The sequence below is a fragment of the Marmota monax genome, unplaced genomic scaffold, assembly GCF_021218885.2.
Source record: "Marmota monax isolate L192 unplaced genomic scaffold, Marmota_monax_Labrador192_F-V1.1 WCK01_AAM20220418_F8-fsc00243, whole genome shotgun sequence".
NCBI classification, from domain to species: Eukaryota; Metazoa; Chordata; class Mammalia; order Rodentia; family Sciuridae; genus Marmota; species Marmota monax.
In genome coordinates, this window is record NW_026694604.1 from 1,358,964 (window position 1) to 1,379,775 (window position 20,812).

Below are 20,812 nucleotides of genomic sequence, written 5' to 3' on the forward strand. Positions count from 1 at the left end.
TGCAAAAACTCTCAATAAAATTCTTAGCAAATTTCATATAAACACTTATTAAAAAGATAGTGCACCATGATCAAGTGGGGCTCATCCCAGGGATGCAAGGTTGGTTCAACATGGAAATCAATAAACTTAATTCATCACATCAATAGACTTAAAGACAAGAATTTCATGATCATCTCAATAGATGCAGAAAAAGCATTTGACAAAATACAGTGCCCCTTCATGTTCAAAACACTAGAAAAACTAGGGATAGTAGGAACATATCTCAACATTGTAAAAGCTATCTCTGCTAAACCAATTCTTTTGTTCTGGGAATGTATGTAACTCAGTGGTAAAGTGCATGCTTAACATATGCAAGGCCCTGGGTTTGGACCCTAGCACAAAACTTTTTAAATCAATTATTTTTAGATGTAATTAGTAGTTTAAATAAGGATTACGTTCTGTTGCAGGTAGTCCAGGCTTAATAGAGCAATAGATGTCATAATCAATTATAAGACAAAGCAAAATCCATTTATATAAGAATGAATAAGCACAATCAGGCAATCTCTTAAATACTTATGTGGCTTGTCCTATGTGCTAATTAGAAAGCAAGGTAGGCTCTGCCCCTGCCCTCCCAGTATGACCTCATTCTAAAACAGCAAGTACGAACAGTTCTGCAGGCTGTGGAAGATCCGAGCGGCTTTTTCAGGCCATAAGTCTATTCCTAGGAGATTGATTAAATTCTTTAATTGAAAGTCACTTTTTATAATGAAAGAAGTTATTTATGGATACATGCTACTCATGTGAACGGTGTGGAAACAGAGAAAGGGCTGTATACTTAGGGTATGTAGGATGATTACTCAAAGAAAATTATACTTATTAAATTCACCCATCTGTCCATTCATCCACCCATCAGCACAATAGAAAAATGGGCAGAGTTCACAGAGGAAGAACAGAAGTGACTGTAACAAATGAAAGAAATATTCAGATTCACTTAATGAGAACAGTGCTATGTCACTTTGGATATTGGCAAAGGTCAAACATTGAATAGGAGAAGTGCTTGCATAGATTAACCCAGATCTTTATCCTTCCTCAGTGCTCTTTGTATCAGACCAGTCTGAGCTCCCAGCAGCAGCCCTGGAAAGTAAAGACGATTCTTAGATGATTTTTTTTTCTTACCTCACTCTGGAGCCCACATCCTCACTGAAGGGTAGAACGGGACAGTACTGATTCATCAGCTAGAACCAGTAATATCATGGATACCTGATAACTTCTAATGAACTTTTTGGGTAACTAGATAATTATTCCCATCTTCTCTCCCTCCCCATGTTTGGACAATGACTTTCAACATCTGTAGCTGAACTCCTTTGAACAACTGTGTATCAACTACACCAACGAGAAGCTGCAGCAGCTGTTCAACCACACCATGTTTGTGCTGGAGCAGGAGGAGTACCAGCGCGAGGGCATCGAGTGGAACTTCATTGACTTCGGGCTGGATCTGCAGCCATGCATCGACCTGATAGAGAGGCCCGTAAGTGTGTCCTCACTGTTTGGCTTCTAGTTCCTGTTCAAGCAGAGCCTTAAATTTTGTTCTTGGCATAATCCAAGATAGAAATTATCCTCATCAGTGTTAAAGTAGTTTTTCAATCTAAATGTTCATCTGGGCATGTAGCTTACTGGTAGAGGCTTACCCTAGCATGCACAAGGCCCCCCACAACCCCACACATACTCCTACTAATAAATAATAATAATCTAACTTTTCTAGGAAGGTGATGCTGGGATAAAATATCCTATTTAAAAATAAGTGACATCCCAGTAAAACCCTTCTGTTATCTTTCCTTTCAGCTTTGTTCCTATCCTCACATGTATAGTTGTGTTGAATAATGTAGTGTGGTCTTCACGGGTGGCAGAGGTCCCTGGTGGTGGTGCCTCCCCTGTCTCCCATCATCTTAGGTAATTCAGGGACATACACTTAGCTGGGGGTAAGCCATGTCGTGTAAATCCATTTTCTACACAAAAAAAGTTTGTCCTTGTAAGTACAGAGATGTTTTTCTTTGGGCAGATTGTTAAAATTTGAAGTCTTGGGTGGTTTTGGGCGGGGAGAGGGGGCCTTTTGGCAGATGTATTTTTAGTAGCAATCTTAGCGCATCAGAATTTTAGCATCATGTAAAAGCACATAGAACTATACATAGTTCATTTGCTTTTTGAACTACTCCATGTGATTGTGAACAAATAGTAATGATCTGGCTATGTATTTCCTGGCAGATAGTTGTTTTGTTTTGGTTTTTTTAATTTATTTTTTTAAACAGAGTTTCACTAAGTTGCCCAGGCTGGACTCCAACTTGTCATCCTCCTACCTCGGCCTCCTGAGTAGCTGGGATTATAAGAATGCACCACCATACCTGGCTTTCTGGTGTTATATTTTACTCACCATAATATTGGTTTTGCTTATTTTATTCTAGTGTCTGTCAAAACATAGAGAAAAAAAAAACAATGTGTAATTAAGGCTGAGATATCCCTCCCAACCCCAGTATTAGGGTTCTAACCTAGAGCCTCTTGCATTAATACCTATAATTTACATAAAGTTCTAGCACTACTAAAGTAGGCCTATTGCAACAACAATCCCAAGGTCTCACCTAACAGGGGACCAGCTTCAGCAACTTACTGAGAAAAGCAGTTCTTTTTCTTGTTATGCAGTCTCTGTTGCTGCCCAGAGTCTGTGTTTAAAGATGGTTGAGGCCCACTGTCTGGAGATCTTGGATGGCACAGTCCCTGCAGTGACAAGTTAGGAAGAGGAGGAACCTAGAAGACATTCACTCCATTGAAGATGTAGTCCTAGTACATTAGATATGTGGGTTTAAGGAATGCAACAGATAATTTTCATTTGGCACATTACCTACATAAGGAATCATTTTACTTTTTAAGGCACTTGAGCTACATTTTTGGAGCAGAAATCTCAAATTACCTGTAGTGGTAAGGATGGCTGGGTAGCTTGTTGCATCTTTTGGAGGTAACACTCACAGCATACTTGCAGTAATTTCCAGTTAGCTTTCACATCCACACCAGCACACAAGCACATTTCATTGCTGCTCTGTTGCCTAAAATCACCAAGAAATTTGTTTGGAAATTTGTATCAATAAGGGAATGAGATATTTTGTGTTAGCACTGTTGACATTATTATTGATGTTATTTGAGGTGTTTATATCTGTATGTCCTTGTGGCACTCAAAGGCCTACATTTTAAGACTGCCTTGATGGTGTCCTTGCACTTATGCTTTAGAATGGAGGAGAACCTGGGTTAAATTCCCAGTACCACCGCACCCCACCCCACCCCCACCAAAAAAGAGAGAGAAAGGGAGAGTGGTTGCAATATTTTCTTGAAGAAGAATACCTTTAAAAGTGTTCTGGAGCCAGGCACCATGGCACATGCCTATAATCCTAGCAGCTCAGGAAGCTGAGACAGGAGGATCACAAGTCGAGACCGGCCTCAGCAACTTACTGAGAAAAGAAATAAAAAGGGCTGGGGACTTAGCTCCGTGGTAAATTGCCCCTGGGTTCAATCCCCAATACCCAAAAATAAATTAATGAATTAAAAATAAATAAATAAAAGTGTTCCAGTCACACCTGGCTTGGAGATGGGTGGAAGCCTGTGAGCCTTGGGGTTCAAAAGCTTTTTACAAACCTCTTGACCATTATATAAAAACATAGACTCCTGAACTTATAGTTCTTTAGAAATACCCAATTAAAAGAAGTGATAAGAGATTTTGACATTGAAGAAAAAAAAAATGAGACTCATTAACGGTTCTTTGTAATCATGCTGTTCACTGAGTCATTTAGAAAATAATTAAATCGTATTTGGATTTCATGTCAGAATTCAGGAATGTTTTCACTAATGGGACTAGAAATGTAAAAATCACTGTAGAAGGACAGACGTTTCGGTTACCTTAATATTAGTGTGGCACTTTCTTACTCACATCTGTCAGGTGATGCAGGGAGATTGACCCACCTGCCACTCTGAGCCCTGGCTCCTCTGGATTACCTAATTCTTGTTGCTTCTGGCTATCATCTTCTTTTAGCTGATCTGAAACCCCAAAAGTTCTTTCAGGTGAAGGAGCTGTGGGCTAAGGTCTCACTGCATAAGGATTCTCCCAGCTTCTACCTTCTGGCTTTGAAATCCACCTTCACCTTTGTCCACCCACATTATTACATTTAACTCTAACCTTTACTTTGTTTTAAAAATAGTACTTGTATAGATAGTTAGCTGTTCCCCAGTAAAGATAATGGCCGGGCTGGGGATGTGGCTCAAGCGGTAGTGCGCTCTCCTGGCATGCGTGCGGCCCGGGTTCGATCCTCAGCACCACATACAAACAAAGATGTTGTGTCCGCCGAGAACTAAAAAAAATAAATATTTAAAAAAAAAAAATCTAAAAAAAAAAAAAAGATAATGGCCTGTGTGTTAAAGAAAACTGATATTTGAGTTTTCTTCTAAAAAGCTGATTTTATGGATATGTCCTAGAACTGGCCCAAGTTCTGTTGTGAATGGCATAGATCATCCTATTTTTTAATTGAGACACAACTTACATAGCATAAGATTGTAACCTTCTAAGTGCTAATTCTACAATATTTTCATCACCTCTCCCCCAAAAGCCCCGTAGCCATTAGCTATCAGTTTCCATTCTCCTCCCAACCCCTGGCTGCCAGTAATCTGCTTTGTTACTTTGTGGATTCACTGAGTCCTCTTTCCAGTGAGCTCATAAGTTAGTGACATAAAATAGGCTCTCAAAGTCTGCTAATTCATCAATTGCTTTATATGTTCATTTTATCACTCCTCTACTTAATAATACTTTTAAACAGTTTACCAAGTATGAAACAATATGCTGTATTTAATCATCATTTAAACAAAAACTTACATTGCTTAAGATGTATAATGCCTGAAACAAACAGTTGGTTGAGATTTTATAATAATATATCCACCAGTCATTGAATATAAACAATTAATTTCATCTCTACAGCCACCTCCCAGATCCTTTCTGGCTTCTTTATTTACTGCTTTTGTGGGCCATTTATTTAGAATTAGTTTACTTAAAATTTACGTATTTGAAAGTTGGCTAGAGAAGTTACCCATTTTCTTGTTGGTACAGCAGTTTGAGATCTCCGTGTTTGAATTATAAACTTGTTATGGTTTGGAGATTACTTTCTATCCTAGCAGTAGTTTTTTACAGATCTGCGTAAAACTAATGGCTTTGAAAGATAAGCTGTCAACCCGATGGCATCTGACATGCAAACCTTGTCCTTTCTTTCATCATCAGGCTAACCCTCCAGGTGTCCTGGCCCTTCTGGATGAAGAGTGCTGGTTCCCTAAAGCCACAGACAAAACCTTTGTTGAAAAATTGGTTCAAGAGCAGGGTTCCCACTCCAAGTTCCAGAAACCTCGGCAACTGAAAGACAAAGCTGACTTTTGCATTATACATTATGCCGGGAAGGTAAGAGAGTCCTTATGCTGGATAACACAATTAAAATCACTGTTTTCTGTTGCTGCGTTTTATGAAGGTGTAACAAAGGTGTCGACAGACGTTCACAAACACTGTATATGGTATATATTATAGTTGGCTTGCCTTTGAGACAATCCAGTTTTTTCGATTGTTCTGTGAAGACTTTTGATGAAAGCTTAAGAAGGTTTTTGTTCTTGTGTTTGGTTTTGTGTTTTCCATTTCACCACATTTGGCTTTGGTACGGGTAGGTGGACTATAAGGCCGACGAGTGGCTGATGAAGAACATGGACCCTCTGAATGACAACGTGGCCACCCTTCTACACCAGTCATCAGATAGATTCGTGGCAGAGCTTTGGAAGGACGGTAAGGATGTACTTATGTTTGTAATTAAGCTTGGCTGGAATCTTTTATAGTTAAGATTTGTTGATGATTCTTTTTCATATATAGTGTATAAACATTTTTTTTCTTACTTTAACATCTTTCGCTAGAGCAGGGCTGCCGTTATATCGGAAGTTATCCATTTTAAGATACTTGGGTTAAGAAATGAATAAGACATCTGCCCTCTTGGTCAGATGCTGTGGGGAGTGCAGGAACAAAGAACTACAATGCCTCAGCTCTCCAGTGACAATTCAGCTATAAACTGAGGGCACAGGGACACAAAACCGAGAAGCCCTGCATGTGCCATTTCCCAGTGTGTACAGGTCTGCCAAGCTGCATCCTCCATCATTGCCACTCCCGCCACACACAGAGGCTGGTGAATGAAGTCTCCCAATACCCTGCATATGAATCATTTTCTTTTATTTCCATTAGTCCTCATAGTTTTTTTTATGTACATGAACTTCAGGTGAAGATTTTTGGTGATATTTATCATAGATCAGATTTTACTAGTACCAGAAAAACAAAAAGCCTGTGTGTCTGTACACAAAGAAGGAACACATCATCTCTTAGAGCTTAGCTCTTGCTGCTGCACCTCACTCTGGTTCTGTCCTACCTCTTTGCTTGGCCTCGGGCCATGTAGGACCTTGGCCCTGGAACTGCCTCCACCAGGCCTTGACTTTGAGGCCAAGCATGTTTGGAACTGTCTCACTTCTGTTTTCTCTATAGCATCTCAAGACCTAAGAGTCTAGCTGTCTTCTGAGAGATCAAGGGAAAGAAACACAAAAAGTATAAAAAAGAGGGGTCAGGGTAGTTGGGGTAAAAGAAAGAGGGAAGACTGAATGCAGAGAAAGGGAGAAGAATGACCATGCACATCAGGTCAGGTGCAGGTAAGGGAGCCTGCAGGGTGGGGTGCAGTGCACACATGTATGAACATGTCCTGGAAAGAGACTATGCCCGAGACTATATTAAAAGGAGATTCTGGGGGAAAGGTTAACTTTCTGATAAGTCAAATGGAAGTTTTTCATCTTTATACCTTTAAATGAAAGTCTTCAACTGGCTACTAGACGCACAGTGTCATTTGCAATGATCTAGTCAGTCAAGGGATACTACCTGAAGACAGAGAAGAATTGCCAGGCCCTTGGGCAGAATTTGCAGGACCCAAGCAAGACAGGACATGCATCTCTAGTCCTAGCACTTGGGAGGCTGAAGCAGGAGGATTGCTTAAGTCAGAGTTTAAGGCCAGTCTGGGCAACATAGCAAGATACTGTCTCAAAAAACAGAAAGAATTTGCAGAGCCTTCAGAGTGGCCCTGCTCTTGACTGTGTTGCCAGAGAGTGTTGGTGTGGGATCTGAGAAACTGGGACTAGAGTGGAGAAAAAAGACTGAGCTCAGGTCATTACAGAAAGATGAGCACTGGCAAGTTGCCATGCAGATGGGAAATGCTTCACAAAGGAGAGAGGGGTGCAATTTTGTTCCCTTGGGAGTCCCTTCAGTTGTGAGTGGTGGACACTGTCAGTCACAAAGTGCACCGTGCTCACTCAGTCCCCTCCTGGTGCTCTTTCCAGGTCTCAGAACACAGCAAAAGGAAGGGGGATACACACACAAACTATTGAGTGCCAGAGATATCTGAGATCAATGCTGTGTGAATGGTACAGAGTTTTTAGGAATTTGCATCAGAGGAAGCAACTCTTCTTTTTCTGGGGTGCTACAATAAAACATCATGAAAGAGGATGCAGCTTTCTTTGTCCTTCAAGGATAACAACTTATTGATTAAATGATGAAAGCTAACATGTTCTGAGCGCTTACTGAGTGCCACACGGTGGTTTTAGCACTAATTTTTAAGCATTTACATCCTGAGCACGCCTTCAGCATTTGCAGATAAAAAGTCTTATTACATGAACTAATTCATCCAGGGCTAAGGATCTAGGAGAGGGGTTTTTGTGAGTGAAGTTGGGTGGGGTGGAGAAGGGACATAGAGGGATCCACCACTCCGGAGGAACATCCTTTTTGGCTTCATTGTAGAGCTGGGGCAGAAAGGGAGAGTGGTCAGGAAGGAAGGCTGGGGAGATGGTTGGGGCCAGGTTCAATCCTGAGGCCGCCTGATGGCCCAGTTGGAGGGGAGTTTTGACTTTAATGAATAGAGCATGAGTAGGTTTGTTCACAGTCTGAATTATAACAAGTCAAGTGGGCACTGGCTTGCTGGTAGGTTGGTGAGAGATTCTGGAGGTCAGGAGTGTGAGGGAGGTGACTGAGGACAACAGTGGGCCTGGAAGGCAGGCCTGGGGAAGGGGGATTTCCCCATGGAAGCCTCCAAACCTGGTTTTCTCTTTCTTTCAAAGCAAAACAAGATATTTGGGAAACACTGATAGTTTAATAAAGGAAATTGGGGCCTAGGTTTACACACATGTTCTGACATTGTGTTTCTTAAGCAAAAACCATTTTGAATGAAATACACATGTGGAGCCCCAGTCCTGTAACTGCAGACCTTGTCAGGGGCTTCTCATATGTCTGTGGGATAGATCTGGAAGCAACAAAAGGTGTGTCCCCTGCCCTCCGAGAGCTTGTACTGCAGTGAGGAGTCCAGGTAGACCCAGATGCTGTAATAGAACTGCACTCATCTTTAGCTGGCTCCCACCTTCCTAGGTGTCCTCCTTCCATTCTTCTCCGTTAGTCTTAGATCATCCCCAGATACTGGAGAGGTCTTGGGCAGCAGCGGGTCAGGGTTTAGGTGAGAGGTGGGAGGCTGAAACGATGAGTTCCAATTTCTGATCACAGATGACAGGTCTTATAGTGAAGACCAGGTCTGGAGATTCCTTACCTGTGATTTCTATTTAATAGGTACAGGAAAGTTACTAAATTACAAAATGCTTAGGTGAAACTCTGGCCATGTTGCTGAGCCCCTTCAGCCCTGTTCATCTGTACTTGTCTACAGCTCTAACTTCACAGGCGGCACACTTTTTGTAGCCCTGTTTATAGCCCTTGCTTTCCTACAGTTATGTAGGTTGAGAGTGTGTTTGGCCACTCTTGTTAGAACAGGCCAAGAGGTGTCCCAGGTTTGTCCCACCTGTCCCAGGTTTGATCTGTCTCTGCTAGCTTTTGCTCTGGAACAGTCCTGTGTGTTTGCACTCCTGATAATGCCCCTTTTAGCAGAAAATCCTGTCTCCTAACAGCCTGGGTAGACAGCCTGTTGAATCTGAGTGGCAGAGAAGATCTGAGAGGTCAATCACTAGAGAATAGGGTGCTGTCCTCTAGGGTGAGGGCAGGTGGAGAGGCAGTACCACATTGTCCAAGTTTGAAGACTGTATGTTTCATATGCAAGATCAGTGGCAGGCTCAGAAAAGGATTTGGGTTCAAGATAGAGAGATTCCTGATTGCTCACACAGAATGTAAAAATAGATCTTTGAGGATAATGGGAGGTTTTTCTCTAGGAAAAGAAAATAGCCTTAGTTGCCTATAATCCCAGTGGCTCTGGAGGCTGAGACCGGAGGATTACAAGTTTGTGGCCAACCTCAGCAACTTGGTGAGGCCCTAAGCAACTTGGTGAGACCCTGTCTCAAAATACAAAATAAAAGGGACTGGGGATGTAGCTCAGTGGTAAAGCACCCCAGTTAAATCCTCAGTACCACGAAAAAAAAAAAAGAAAGAAAAGAAAAAGAACCCTGGAAAAACACTTGATTAACATCTAATTAGTTGCCTCTTTTCATAGCCACTGAATTGCAAATGCAGAAAAATGACAAGTTGACCATGAATGGATGGAGATATGATATATGTATACAGCTTGCCTGTGGACACAGTGCCTTGAGTATAAGACCTCTTGTGTTTAAATCCAGTTTGTGTTAGGGTTTACAGAGTTTTCTCAAGGCCAAACCAGGAGGAATAAGATGTATTGGTGGCAGCCCTGCCCTAGAGATTCTTAGTGCCCCACTTTTTGCTAAAAAACGTTTGGGATCTCTCTACTAGTACAAAGGATTTCTTGCCACTTCTGAAAGAAAACTAACGCTTGCATTTTCATGTCAATTTTCCACTTTGGGTATTTTCATGATTGATTTCTTAGGATTTGAAATTATTTTAACATTTTGCCGCAACAGAACTTGAATTTTATTATCTTTAATGGTAGCTACTGATCTTTTAGGAATTTGTATTTGAAGTACATTATGTTTCCAAAATCTGTATTGGAACTAAAATTTCACAGCAATATGAAACCCATTAATATTTACTTTGACCACAGTGCTCTAACTTAACTGCAGTCTTGTCCTGATTTATTAATTGCAAGATCTTTTTATGATAGATAGCTCAACTAGTACCTTATTATTCTTAACTGTCCTCCAGCACTTACCTGGGGTAATCATTGAACATCAATATGATATGATGCTCACACGTAGAGTTGAGAATATGCTCTTTGATTCAGTTTAAATTTATTTTATAAAGAACTTTGTCCAAATGTGCAAATTCTCTAACCAGTAATGTTTGCATGGGATTTGCCCTGGACTGGCTGCTTCTGTAGCCCAGTTTCAGTTTACTTGTGATGTCAAATGTCTTTCACACTAACTGAAGTGTTTGTGTATTTGCTCTTCTGTCCTCCTGTTTTTACTGTTTCTCTGCTTTAGAGATTCAGAATATTCAGAGAGCTTCTTTCTATGACAGTGTTTCTGGTCTTCATGAGCCACCAGGTGAATGTATACAGCCTGTAGCCTCCAAAACAGAAGGGTTTTAAGCCCACAGAACAAACTTGGGGAGGGCTGGCAGGGTGGCTGGGGAGGGCAGGGTACACTGGGGGGTTGGGGTTGGGGTTGGGGTTTCTGTTTTTGTTTTGCTCATAGGCTGCATGAACCTTTCATTTCATGCTCAGTTTTATTACACTTCAAGGCAACTGTTTGAGTGCATAAACAATTCAATTGCTACTGCCTCTACATTGCTTCTTATTTTATGCATAGCACTTGTAGCATTGCATATTAAAAGATACGTCACTACCTTTTTCCAATAGCACCATTTTGATACACAGTCCTCCAAGGGAATTGTAAGGCATTGATCTGCTAAATGACATCTCCTTTGTCTTTGAGTCACCTTTAAATTTTAACTCTTAAGGAATTCCGAGGAGGAGTTTTTTGGTTTTGGTTTAAGTCTCTACCATTTTGTGAACAAATAATTACATATTTATCTCAGGTATATTGATCTTGTTAAACCTTTGATTTGGAATTGGTATGCATATCTAGCTAGTTGGACTCATCTTTGTAACTGGGGGCATTGAACCTGTCTACAAGGTTTGATATGTGTAGCTCAAGACTAAGATGGAGTAGAATGTTGTTAGAATTTATACTTTGAACTTGAAATTGAGGTCCAAATGTTTCAGCTTTGTAATTTGAGTTCTCAGTCCTGTTTTAAAATACATACCAGTGATGGCTAGAGGGCCCCCCAAAAGCCCAATATAAAATGAAAGTCACCCAGCTTTCCAATTTTAAGTAAAATTGGCAAGTAGCAGAATTCAAAGAAAAAGCCAAATTCATCTTATAAAAATTTCCCTTATGAATTTTAGAACATGATAATATTGTTATCTAAATCCTTCTCCAGGGTTATTTTTAAAAATGTTAAATGACTGTGCCTAATTTAGTCCAACTCAAGATTCCTGCCATAAATTCTAGCTCAGATACTGTGAGAGACATATAGAGTGCAAGCTTGGTGTGGGAGGGGAGGATAGATCATGCCAAAGAAAATTTGAGCTGAAATGAAAATTGCACAGAACCCCAAAGAAAGAAACCTGCAAACTCAGTTACCTTGGGCCTTAGGGAGCACCGACAGTGAAGAAGAAGTAGAAAGAGAGAGAGAGCACTGAGCACTAGCTCTCAGCTTCTGGTCTGCCTAGGACTTGTGCTTTGTCAAAAGGTCAGTGCCTAAGCTCTTGGACATTCTCCCAAAGTAGAGTGCCCTCTTGAGATTAATTTTCTGTCCCACTTTTGGATTTCTAATCTTGTAAGAGAATTCCAGATTGTGAGGTCTTTGAGAGCAGGGCCTGTTGCTCTCTGTCATTTCCCAGTAACTGGCACAAAAGGAGGCACACCATGAATGAGTCTGTAAGTGAGAAAATTGCTGGGTGGGAGGGGTAACAACCCCATTCCCACTTTTCACACACAGCAGTTTCCCCTAAAACCCCCACCCCAGCCTTTCCTTCCCCTACAGTACAGAGGCTCCTGTGCAACCATGATCTTTGGGTGCATAGACCAGGCATTTTTCTGTACCAGCAGGATTCAGTACAGAGCCACTCTTGGATGATTTCATTGTAATGAGAAAACAGGAAGTAAGCACCCTCCCCTCCCCGACACACACACACACAGAGTCACACACATTCTTACCTTGGTGCTAAAGATGTCCCTGGCTCTGTCTCTCTGTGACGTGGCCTTTGGTTGAGTTACCTGGATGAACTAATTATGAAGGGTCTTAATCTCTTCTTCTCCTTAGAGGCCTGTCCATCTACCATGGCCAAATATGGTCTGTGAAGTTGTGTACAGTAGTTCTATAGCAATTCTTTCTCTCTTCATTATGTGTTTATGGGTTCAAGAGACCCCAGGGAAATGTAAGAGGTTTAAAACCGAAAATGTAGGATATTGGTATTTTCAGTGTTTTCTCAGAAAATAGTGGGTGAGGAGGTTCCTGGGGACCGAGGTTGTGATTGCCTATGATAAGCTGACCTTTAGTGAGCATCTATTTAAGGAAGTCACACAACGCTGTTATGGACCCTGTGCTGCTGAGCACATTTGTAATGTTGGGAAATTGAAGAGCATGTAGGCTTTTGAGGATAAAAATGAGAAACTGAGCTTTCAAAAGCATCAAAGGACAGGTACAGGAGAGAAAGCAGCAGGGGCGAAGGGGATCCATCCCTAGCAGCAGAATGTGGAGGTCCCACAGGTTTCTGCTGTAATATCAAGCACTGTTTTCTTTTACATCTGTTTTGAAAGTCTGGACTTCTGAGATGGACCAGTCATGGAGAATGCAAAGCAGACTTAAGTAACAAAGAGGGATTCCAACTTCAAAGTTAGTCAGGCTTTTGGACTTAAAGGGTTAGAGAGCTGTTTAATGGCTTTTAGACCTGACCCAAACCAGCCTGGAGGGACAATTATGACCCTATCTGCCCTAATGCTGGCTTGAACCTGCAGTTTCCTTCACAGAGTGACACCATTCAGGCTCTTTGAACCCTCACATTTGCTAGATCGCAGCTGACAGAGCTGAAACAGTACCATGAAAGAAAATGTAAGAAGAGCCAGGAAGCAGATTTTTATTATAGGTCCCCCAACCCCTTTCTCAGTCTTTCATAGAATCAGCCCTTGAAATGAGGGAGCAGCAGTTAACTTGAGACTGTTAAGGAAGGGGCTGGTTCCCAAACCTGGAAGGCTTGTCCAGTGTCACAGCTCTTCCAGGGCTTCCTTCATCCTGTGATCTCCACTGGACTCTTACCTATCTGCTCACCATAATTGAGAGGAAAGACTTATGTGGTAGCCAGGCTTAAAACCTAGCAGTGAGGATGTTCTGACTTCAAAAGCTTTGAAGCAGTCTTTTTTAATCCAGTAAGACATTAAAGGCTGTTCCACTTAAAATAAAGCAACGTGACTGATAAAATGGCAGCCATCGAATTATGGGCTGTAGAAATAAAGTACTTTCTTAGGATCTGTGGTTTGGGCCTAATACAATTTTATGCTTAAAGTGTCATCATCAACGGATGAAGTTTTGCTGTTGTTGCAGTGTAGTCTATTCTTTCATATTTTTTATCTTGAGTCTTACCAGTAGATGGGCACTCAAGAAGAAGTAGCATTTGGAGTTCCTGAGGTTAAGTGGGGATGATGACACTGGGCTTTCGGGATCCTTGTGAGCCTGCACCTGATGGGGATGTGTAGATACGTGGTATTGGGGAGTCGCCATCGCCATTGCCATGGCCTCGCCTGCAGCTGCTGCTGGCACCCTTGTGGCTGTTGCTGTTGTAATTATGAAAAACAGACGCTCAATGTTTATTTCCTTGGTTTTTGTTTAAGGCAAGTCTACTTTTAGGCACTGTGTCCCATGGCCCAGCTGATAGGTAGTCATGCTGGGCTGCCAATATTAAGATGTTTGGGACAGGGATCAGCTAGGGAAGCAAGGACAATGGTGCAGTAGCACCCTGGGAGGAAGAAGGGCTTCCTGTTTGCCAGACACCTTGGGCTTCTGAAAGAGATGGGAAAACCTCCATGGGGAAGGGAAGTTCAGCTTATTGCTGGTGCTTGGGTTAAGAAAGATTGCTTTCTCCTCAAATCAACCTCTGGACTTCCTGGAATAATTTCCAAATACTCTAAAGCAATGATTGTAAGAGATTGGTTGTAACAGCCTTTGTATAATGGTTTTAAAGTTGTTGTTATTATGGAAACATTATGGAGACACCATTTGACATTAAGATTGTTTCTAGGAATTCCGAGCAATTTAATATTTCTTTCCGAACATGGTTTTAACTGTTAGTAACATTTTTGTCTGTTAGAGTGGCACAGTCTTAACTTGTTGAAATGAGTACTAAGAGCCTGGGACTGTGCTGCCTGTGGAGGCTGTTGAAATTAACAATAAAGTAAATGGCCCACTCCTGGTTTCCAGCTATACTAATTAGAATTCTGGCTACCTGGCTTAAATATTTCAAATTAAGTTTAGTGGCACTAGTATTTGGGCTGGGTTTGAAGAACATAAAAATCTCATCTTTGTCCTATCTCCTAGATTGTCCCCTAGAAGAACAGCCATTAAGAATTCCTGCAGCAGACAATAATATCCCTCATATAAAAACCATTTATGGTAGCTTTGTAATGACATAAATGACACATTCCATTTTCTCTGTTAAATGGATGTTTAAGCATCTAAAGTCTGACTATTGAAATTTTTATAGAATAATAAAATGTCAGTGCAAAATACTTTTAATTCTTTGCAGGCATCTGGGAAAGCAAATAATTTAAATGCCCACCAGCAGCCCTCACCAAGCTTTCCTGATACCCGAAGGAGAAGAGTTTGTGGTGGGATGATGACCAAGCCTGTCTCACACTGAGCCAGTGACTGTGAAACACCGTGGGGCTTGGGCTGTGTTAGATCCCGAAGGAGCAGAATTGCTGCAGATTCCTTGCTTCCTACTCTAACCATTTTCCCCAAGAAAATACTCTTAAAATAGCAGCTATTCTGGGTCTTGATTTTGAAATACAGTCATACTTTTATATCATTTTGGCCCAAATCATTTAATAAATTTCCCAAAGCATTTCTCTATTACCCACAAGATGGTTTTGCTTATTAGTAGATTTTCACTGAGTTTAAAATTTCAAATTAAAAATAATAACAAAGTTCAAATCATTCTTTTTTTAAGAATCTGAATATTTAGTTTTTAATTACTTTTATTAAAATTAAACTTGAAAATCAGGATTATTTTGCTCACATTTGTCTAATGTAATGGCAGTGTTGGACATTGGCAGCATGTGGTGTGTAAGAAATGCCCTTATAGGTCAACATCCTGCAAAATGAATCCAGTGCTCTTTTCTCTTTGGTGGTGGTAGTCATTCATTCTTTTGGTAAACTTGGTGTTCCTTCAGCAATTACTTATTAAATAGCCACTGAGTGCCAAGCACCATGCTTTACCCAGTGCAGGGTGGTTGGGGAGGTAGTAGTGGTCATCTTAACTGATTGTCAGGGTCAGAGGGACCATGGGAACAGCTCCCTGGCCCTGAGTGTGAGATGCTGGGGAAACATCCCCTGGGGAGCTTGGTCTGGCTGAGAAGATGCAAGGAATAGTGTGGAGGTTTGTCCCAGGTATCTGTCCTTAGACAATTTGAAGCTCAGGAGGGAGTGGCCTATTTAGGCTTGTAGGTGGGGTGGGAACCAGAGACTAAGAAGACTTCTTAGATGATTGCAACTGTGGTACTTCAGGCCTGTAATCCTAGCTACTCAGGAGGCTGAGGCAGGAGGATTACAAGTTCAACACCACCCTGAATAACTTACCAAAACCCTGTCTCAAAGTAAAATTTAAAAGGCGGGGATGTAGCTCTGATAGATCGATTACCTAGGATGGGCACGGCCTTGGGTTTAATCCTGAGGTTAGGTACAGGAATGGCAACTTAAAATTATTGAAGAGCCTACCAAGATACTGGAGGGTATTGGCAGAGACAAAAGGACAGAATGGAAAGTCACTGCATCTTAGGGGAAGTATAACCAATTTGCTGGAGTTGGGGGTTGTGTGGGAAAGCAGCTAGAGGCGCTGCCACTGAGCTCTTGCATGCTGTGTGGATTCTCCCCCCTCTCTATGTAGAAGTCTCTGGCTCCATTTCACAGGGAGGAACTGAGGCTTGGAGACATTGGGGGATTTGCCTCCAGACCACACAGCTCATGGGCTGGCAGGTGTTTCTGACTCTGGGTCAAGTTCATCGCTGTGCTGTGTCACTGAGCTAAATTATTTGAACCATATCCAAAAGGCTGTGGGAGAAATTTCAGGAATTTAATTTCAGGTTCGTCTTTTAGAAATGGCTATTAATCATTACACTGGGACAACAGTATAAATGGAAGGAATAGTGTGGCATCCAGGGACAGAGGATGAAATGGGGGGCCAGAGGAAGGAAGTAATAAGAAGACATGCAGAATCCAGGTCGGAAGGAAGGGCACAGCCAGGGCACCCCTCTTCCTCTTTCTCTGGCACTGTCTCCCCTACCAAGTCCTGATGCTTGCTTCCAGACCTCATTTCTTTTTCTGTTCTCCCTTCAGGTAGCTTATCCAGTCCTGTAACTTTAAATAGTGTCTATAAGCCAACACTCCCTAATTTACCTTTCTGGCTCAGACCTCTCTTCATAGAAGCAGGCTACAGCATTCAGCTTGTCTCTGGTATCTCACCTCCACTTTTTTTTTTTTTTTGGCGTCGATGAACCTTTATTTTGTTTATTTATTTATATGCAGTGCTGAGAATCGAACCCACTGCCTCACACATGCTAGGCAAGCGCTCTGCCACTGAGCCACAACCTCATCTGCTCACCTCCACTGTGATGGAGAGTGCATTTCCTAGCCACAGACCCACCTCTCTCCTTGTCTCAACCACCAGCCACTTATTTGCCTCAAGCCGGAATCCTAGAATCTGTTCTTGAAATTTCTATCTTCCCTTGCAGAGCCAGAAAATCAGAAAAGCAAGTGCATCCTCCTGCCAAAATATGTCTTGAATCTTTCTTCTCTATCCACCTCCTCTTTAATCTCACTAGTTCTCTCGCAGGCCACTCTGCCATAGCAGCCAGAGGACTGTCATGCTATCATTGCTCATGATGCCCTGGCAATGGCCTCCCTTCACTTCTTTCTGGCCCTGGACTTTCCCTTGTGCTACTTCTACCCACTGGGATGGTCTTTCTCACTGGCTCCTTCTTAATCTTTGGGTATTAAATGGCATCTCCTCAGAGAGATCTGGACCACTCAGTTCTCTCACAGCATCCTGTTCTTTTCTTTGGTGCATTTCTATTTGTGGCTGAAATATATTTGATGTCTACTTCACATTTGCACTAACTTGTACCACGCATGTTAGTGCCAGATGCCATTCTGGGAGCAGGGATGCAGTGTTGAGGAAAAGCAGACACAAGCAGCATTTCACAGGGATCTGAAGAAGGCAGAGGCACCTGTGAGAGGAGAATGCAGGTGCCTGGCACGGTGCTGGATAGTCAGGTCTGTCTGGTTAAAGTCAAGCGATCTCTTGGGCTGAGAATATGGCTTGAGAAAAGCAGAGGGTCAATATCCATGCTTGTATCTTACCATATTCTAGAAGGATTTCAAGTGGCTTGAGTTTGGATCTCTAGAGAGTCCCACAGTTGTAAGGAAAAGTGGGAGAAAAGTCCTCAAGGACCTTGAGACTGAAGGAACTGGCAGAAGACAGAGTGCTGAAGAAGTTGCGGGTCATAAGTCCAAGAGCTGGGAAGAGTCTTACAATGCTGCTGTGACGCTAACAGTTCAGGGTACCAGGGTCAAATAAAATAAGCGCCAAAGGGCAATAGGTGTGTCATCACCCTGGGCAGCACTGGGCAGGAGGGGAGGCAGCTGGGCTAGAGCCCAGTTGGCCAACATGGCGGAAGTGCGTGGGGGAAGATGTGGAGTGGCAAGACTGTGAACTCCTCGAGAGAAGCTGGGGCTCTGAGCAGTTAGAAAGGGAATTGGGCCCAAGCAAGGGCAAGGGAAGTACATTGTTCATGGCACCCAGAGGTGGGGCTTGGTACTGTTTCTGATAGGGCAAGTGAAGATGAAGAGGGAAAGAAAGGGGCCTCTGAGGTAGATGGTGGATGAACTCCAGTGCACAGGCCCAAGGTTTGCCCCCTGCCCTTCAGTCTGGTGGCTTCACTGGGAGCAGCCATAGTATAGCTTGTGTGCCCGGGCCTGAAACTACACAGCTTTTTCCAACCCACCCTCTCCAATTTCCATTCCAGACCTGTTAACCTGAGCAGGTACTTTACTTCCTCTTCTATAAAAACGCACTGAAAATCTAGAATCATATGAGATCTTACACATAAAGTCCGGTCCCCACGTGCCTCTGTTACAAGAAACAGAAAGAAATGAGGCAGCTGTTAGAATTGAGAGAAGCATTAATAAGGGCAGGTCAGTTGGTATTTTGATTGCTTTAAAAATATTTCAGCATTGTGTTTCATTCATTTTAACAGGGTTTTTTGGTTTTGTTCTTGTTTTGTTTTTTTAATGAGGGCACATGCACATTATGCACCAAATGTACCAGCGGCGGGTGTGCTCTTTATAACCTCACCATTAGAAGTGTTAGATCTGTGGATAACATACAGATATCAACTGCTTGAGTAGGAGAGGAATGTCTGAGAAGGCTAGCTATTATTCAGATAGGACGCTTAGGCACTGGTTCTTTTCAGAAAAGTTTTCCTTCTCATTTTGTTTGTGCCCCTGTAAGTATTACTCATACTTGAAGGCGATAGCTGAAGTTTACACATTGCTCAAAATCCAAACTGCTGTCATCTCATCTTCCTGCATCTGTTCCTGAAACTCAAATGGCTCTAATTACTGAAAATCTAATAAGAGATAACCCTTATCTGGTCCCTGAGCAGAGTCATTCAGTGGATTTATATAGTCACAAGTTTTTCATGTGTATTTGATGAGCCATTTCTTATTTTGAGACTTTTTTACAATATCAGTTTGTGTATCAATAATGCCAGCCAATGACCTTTCATTGACCAAATACTTGCAAATGTAGCAGGCAGACTGTTAGCAAAGCCAGCCAGTTCCCGAGGCTAGCGCAGCGGGAGGCACCTGCGGTGTGTGGGAGTTGGACTTGTGACGCACTGCGATATCCCGCCATATAAGTGTGTGGCTGTTAGTTCCACGGCTTGCGCAGTGTCTTAATTATGCTGACCGCCTTACCTATATGGCACCTCTTATCATTTGTTCACAAAGCTTGTGCTGCTACACTATCACTGTGTCTTTTCTTCCCCTTTCAAAGAGTCAGATTTGGCTCAGATTCCATTTGTTTTCTCTTCTCACCAGTGGACCGTATTGTGGGTCTGGATCAAGTCACTGGTATGACTGAGACAGCTTTTGGCTCTGCATATAAAACCAAGAAGGGCATGTTTCGTACCGTCGGGCAGCTCTACAAAGAATCCCTCACCAAGCTGATGGCAACTCTCCGAAACACCAATCCTAATTTTGTTCGCTGCATCATTCCGAATCATGAGAAGCGGGTACGTACGAGACAAAACATACGCTAGCGTTTCAAGTTGATGAAGTCAGGTGATGAAGATTAAACTAGAAAACTATTGTTTGCTTGATTAGGCTGGAAAACTGGATCCGCACCTAGTGCTAGATCAGCTTCGCTGTAATGGTGTCCTGGAAGGGATCAGGATCTGTCGCCAGGGGTTCCCCAACCGGATAGTTTTCCAGGAATTCAGACAGAGGTATTGCTGACTTTTACCTTTTTTCCATATGTATCAAAGCTTATCTTAATATGAATGAAAATGATAATTTAATGAGGAAACTGTTTTCCTTGTTCCTTGGATAGTTTTCATTTCCTTATATAGCAAAAGAACAATTATAGCTAGGAAAATTGAGTGCCTACTTTATGGAAAGGCAGGGGGCTAGGAACTGCTGTGGGTGCTGCAGAGACATTCTGTGCACAGAGCCTTGAAGTCAGCTGTAAGGTCAATGCAAAGAGCTGCAAACTATAGTTTACTCATTCAGAGGGTTCTCCCTGAAATTTAAAGTTACTTTGAAACAGATATTTTTAAATAGATGAGTAATGTAAGTTCCTTTTAAGAAAATTTGAAAGTGCAAGAGAAGTAAACAGTAAATAAAAGTCATCCAGGAATGATTCTTGAAAACATTTAGGGATGTTTTGGTCCATCTTTTTTCAGTGACTTGATCTGCACATGTGTGTGTCTGTGTATGTATTTTTTTCTTGCGTATGTGCACACACCATTACTGTCCTTTAGAATAGAGAACGGTATAGGGTAGATTACAAAATAATTAAGAAAAAAAAAGGAAGAGGTTGATCAGTGTGCAATAGAAATGGATACAAATGTGATGAGCAGTGGTTATTTTCACATTTTATTTGATAATTTTCCTCGGTACTTAATCACTTTTCCCATTTTTTTTATTTCCTTGAAATTAAATTTCAAATTATGGCAGCTTTTGTTGTTTCCAAGAAAGAAATGGGGTTGCCAAGTCAAAAGGGCCTTCTGCCCCTTCTCCCACCGTTCCAGAGAGAATCAACTTGAGAAGCTCCTCCGAACCCTTATGTGTTCTCCAGAAAGCCACTCTTATGGCCCCACTATATGACAAACACTCTGAAAGATTTTCAACTTTTATTAATAGGAGAAGAAGGGGACATAACCAAGTTAATAGTCAGGATTCATCCTTTAATCTAGCCCCTGACTTTGCCTTAAAGCTTTTGTGGTTGAGGTAGGATTTTATGCAGCAAGGTGCACCAGATCTGTGCTGTGTTGACTGCCACCTGAT

The 20,812-nt window shown here is 42.0% G+C and overlaps 1 protein-coding gene across 5 annotated transcripts in view; it reads left to right on the top strand.

Moving 5' to 3' along the window:
• Myh10 (myosin heavy chain 10) overlaps positions 1-20,812 on the top strand; it is a 136,490-nt gene that overhangs the window by 78,654 nt on the left and 37,024 nt on the right. For 3 of the 5 annotated variants that reach the window (XM_058572038.1, XM_058572039.1, XM_058572036.1), the window contains 6 exons: positions 1,334-1,507; positions 5,285-5,458; positions 5,716-5,830; positions 10,453-10,515; positions 19,346-19,539; positions 19,631-19,752. In XM_058572038.1, the coding sequence (XP_058428021.1) occupies positions 1,334-1,507; positions 5,285-5,458; positions 5,716-5,830; positions 10,453-10,515; positions 19,346-19,539; positions 19,631-19,752 (842 nt within the window). The remainder of the gene's footprint in view (positions 1-1,333; positions 1,508-5,284; positions 5,459-5,715; positions 5,831-10,452; positions 10,516-19,345; positions 19,540-19,630; positions 19,753-20,812) is intronic. The other 2 variants (XM_058572037.1, XM_058572040.1) reach the window with 1 other exon arrangement.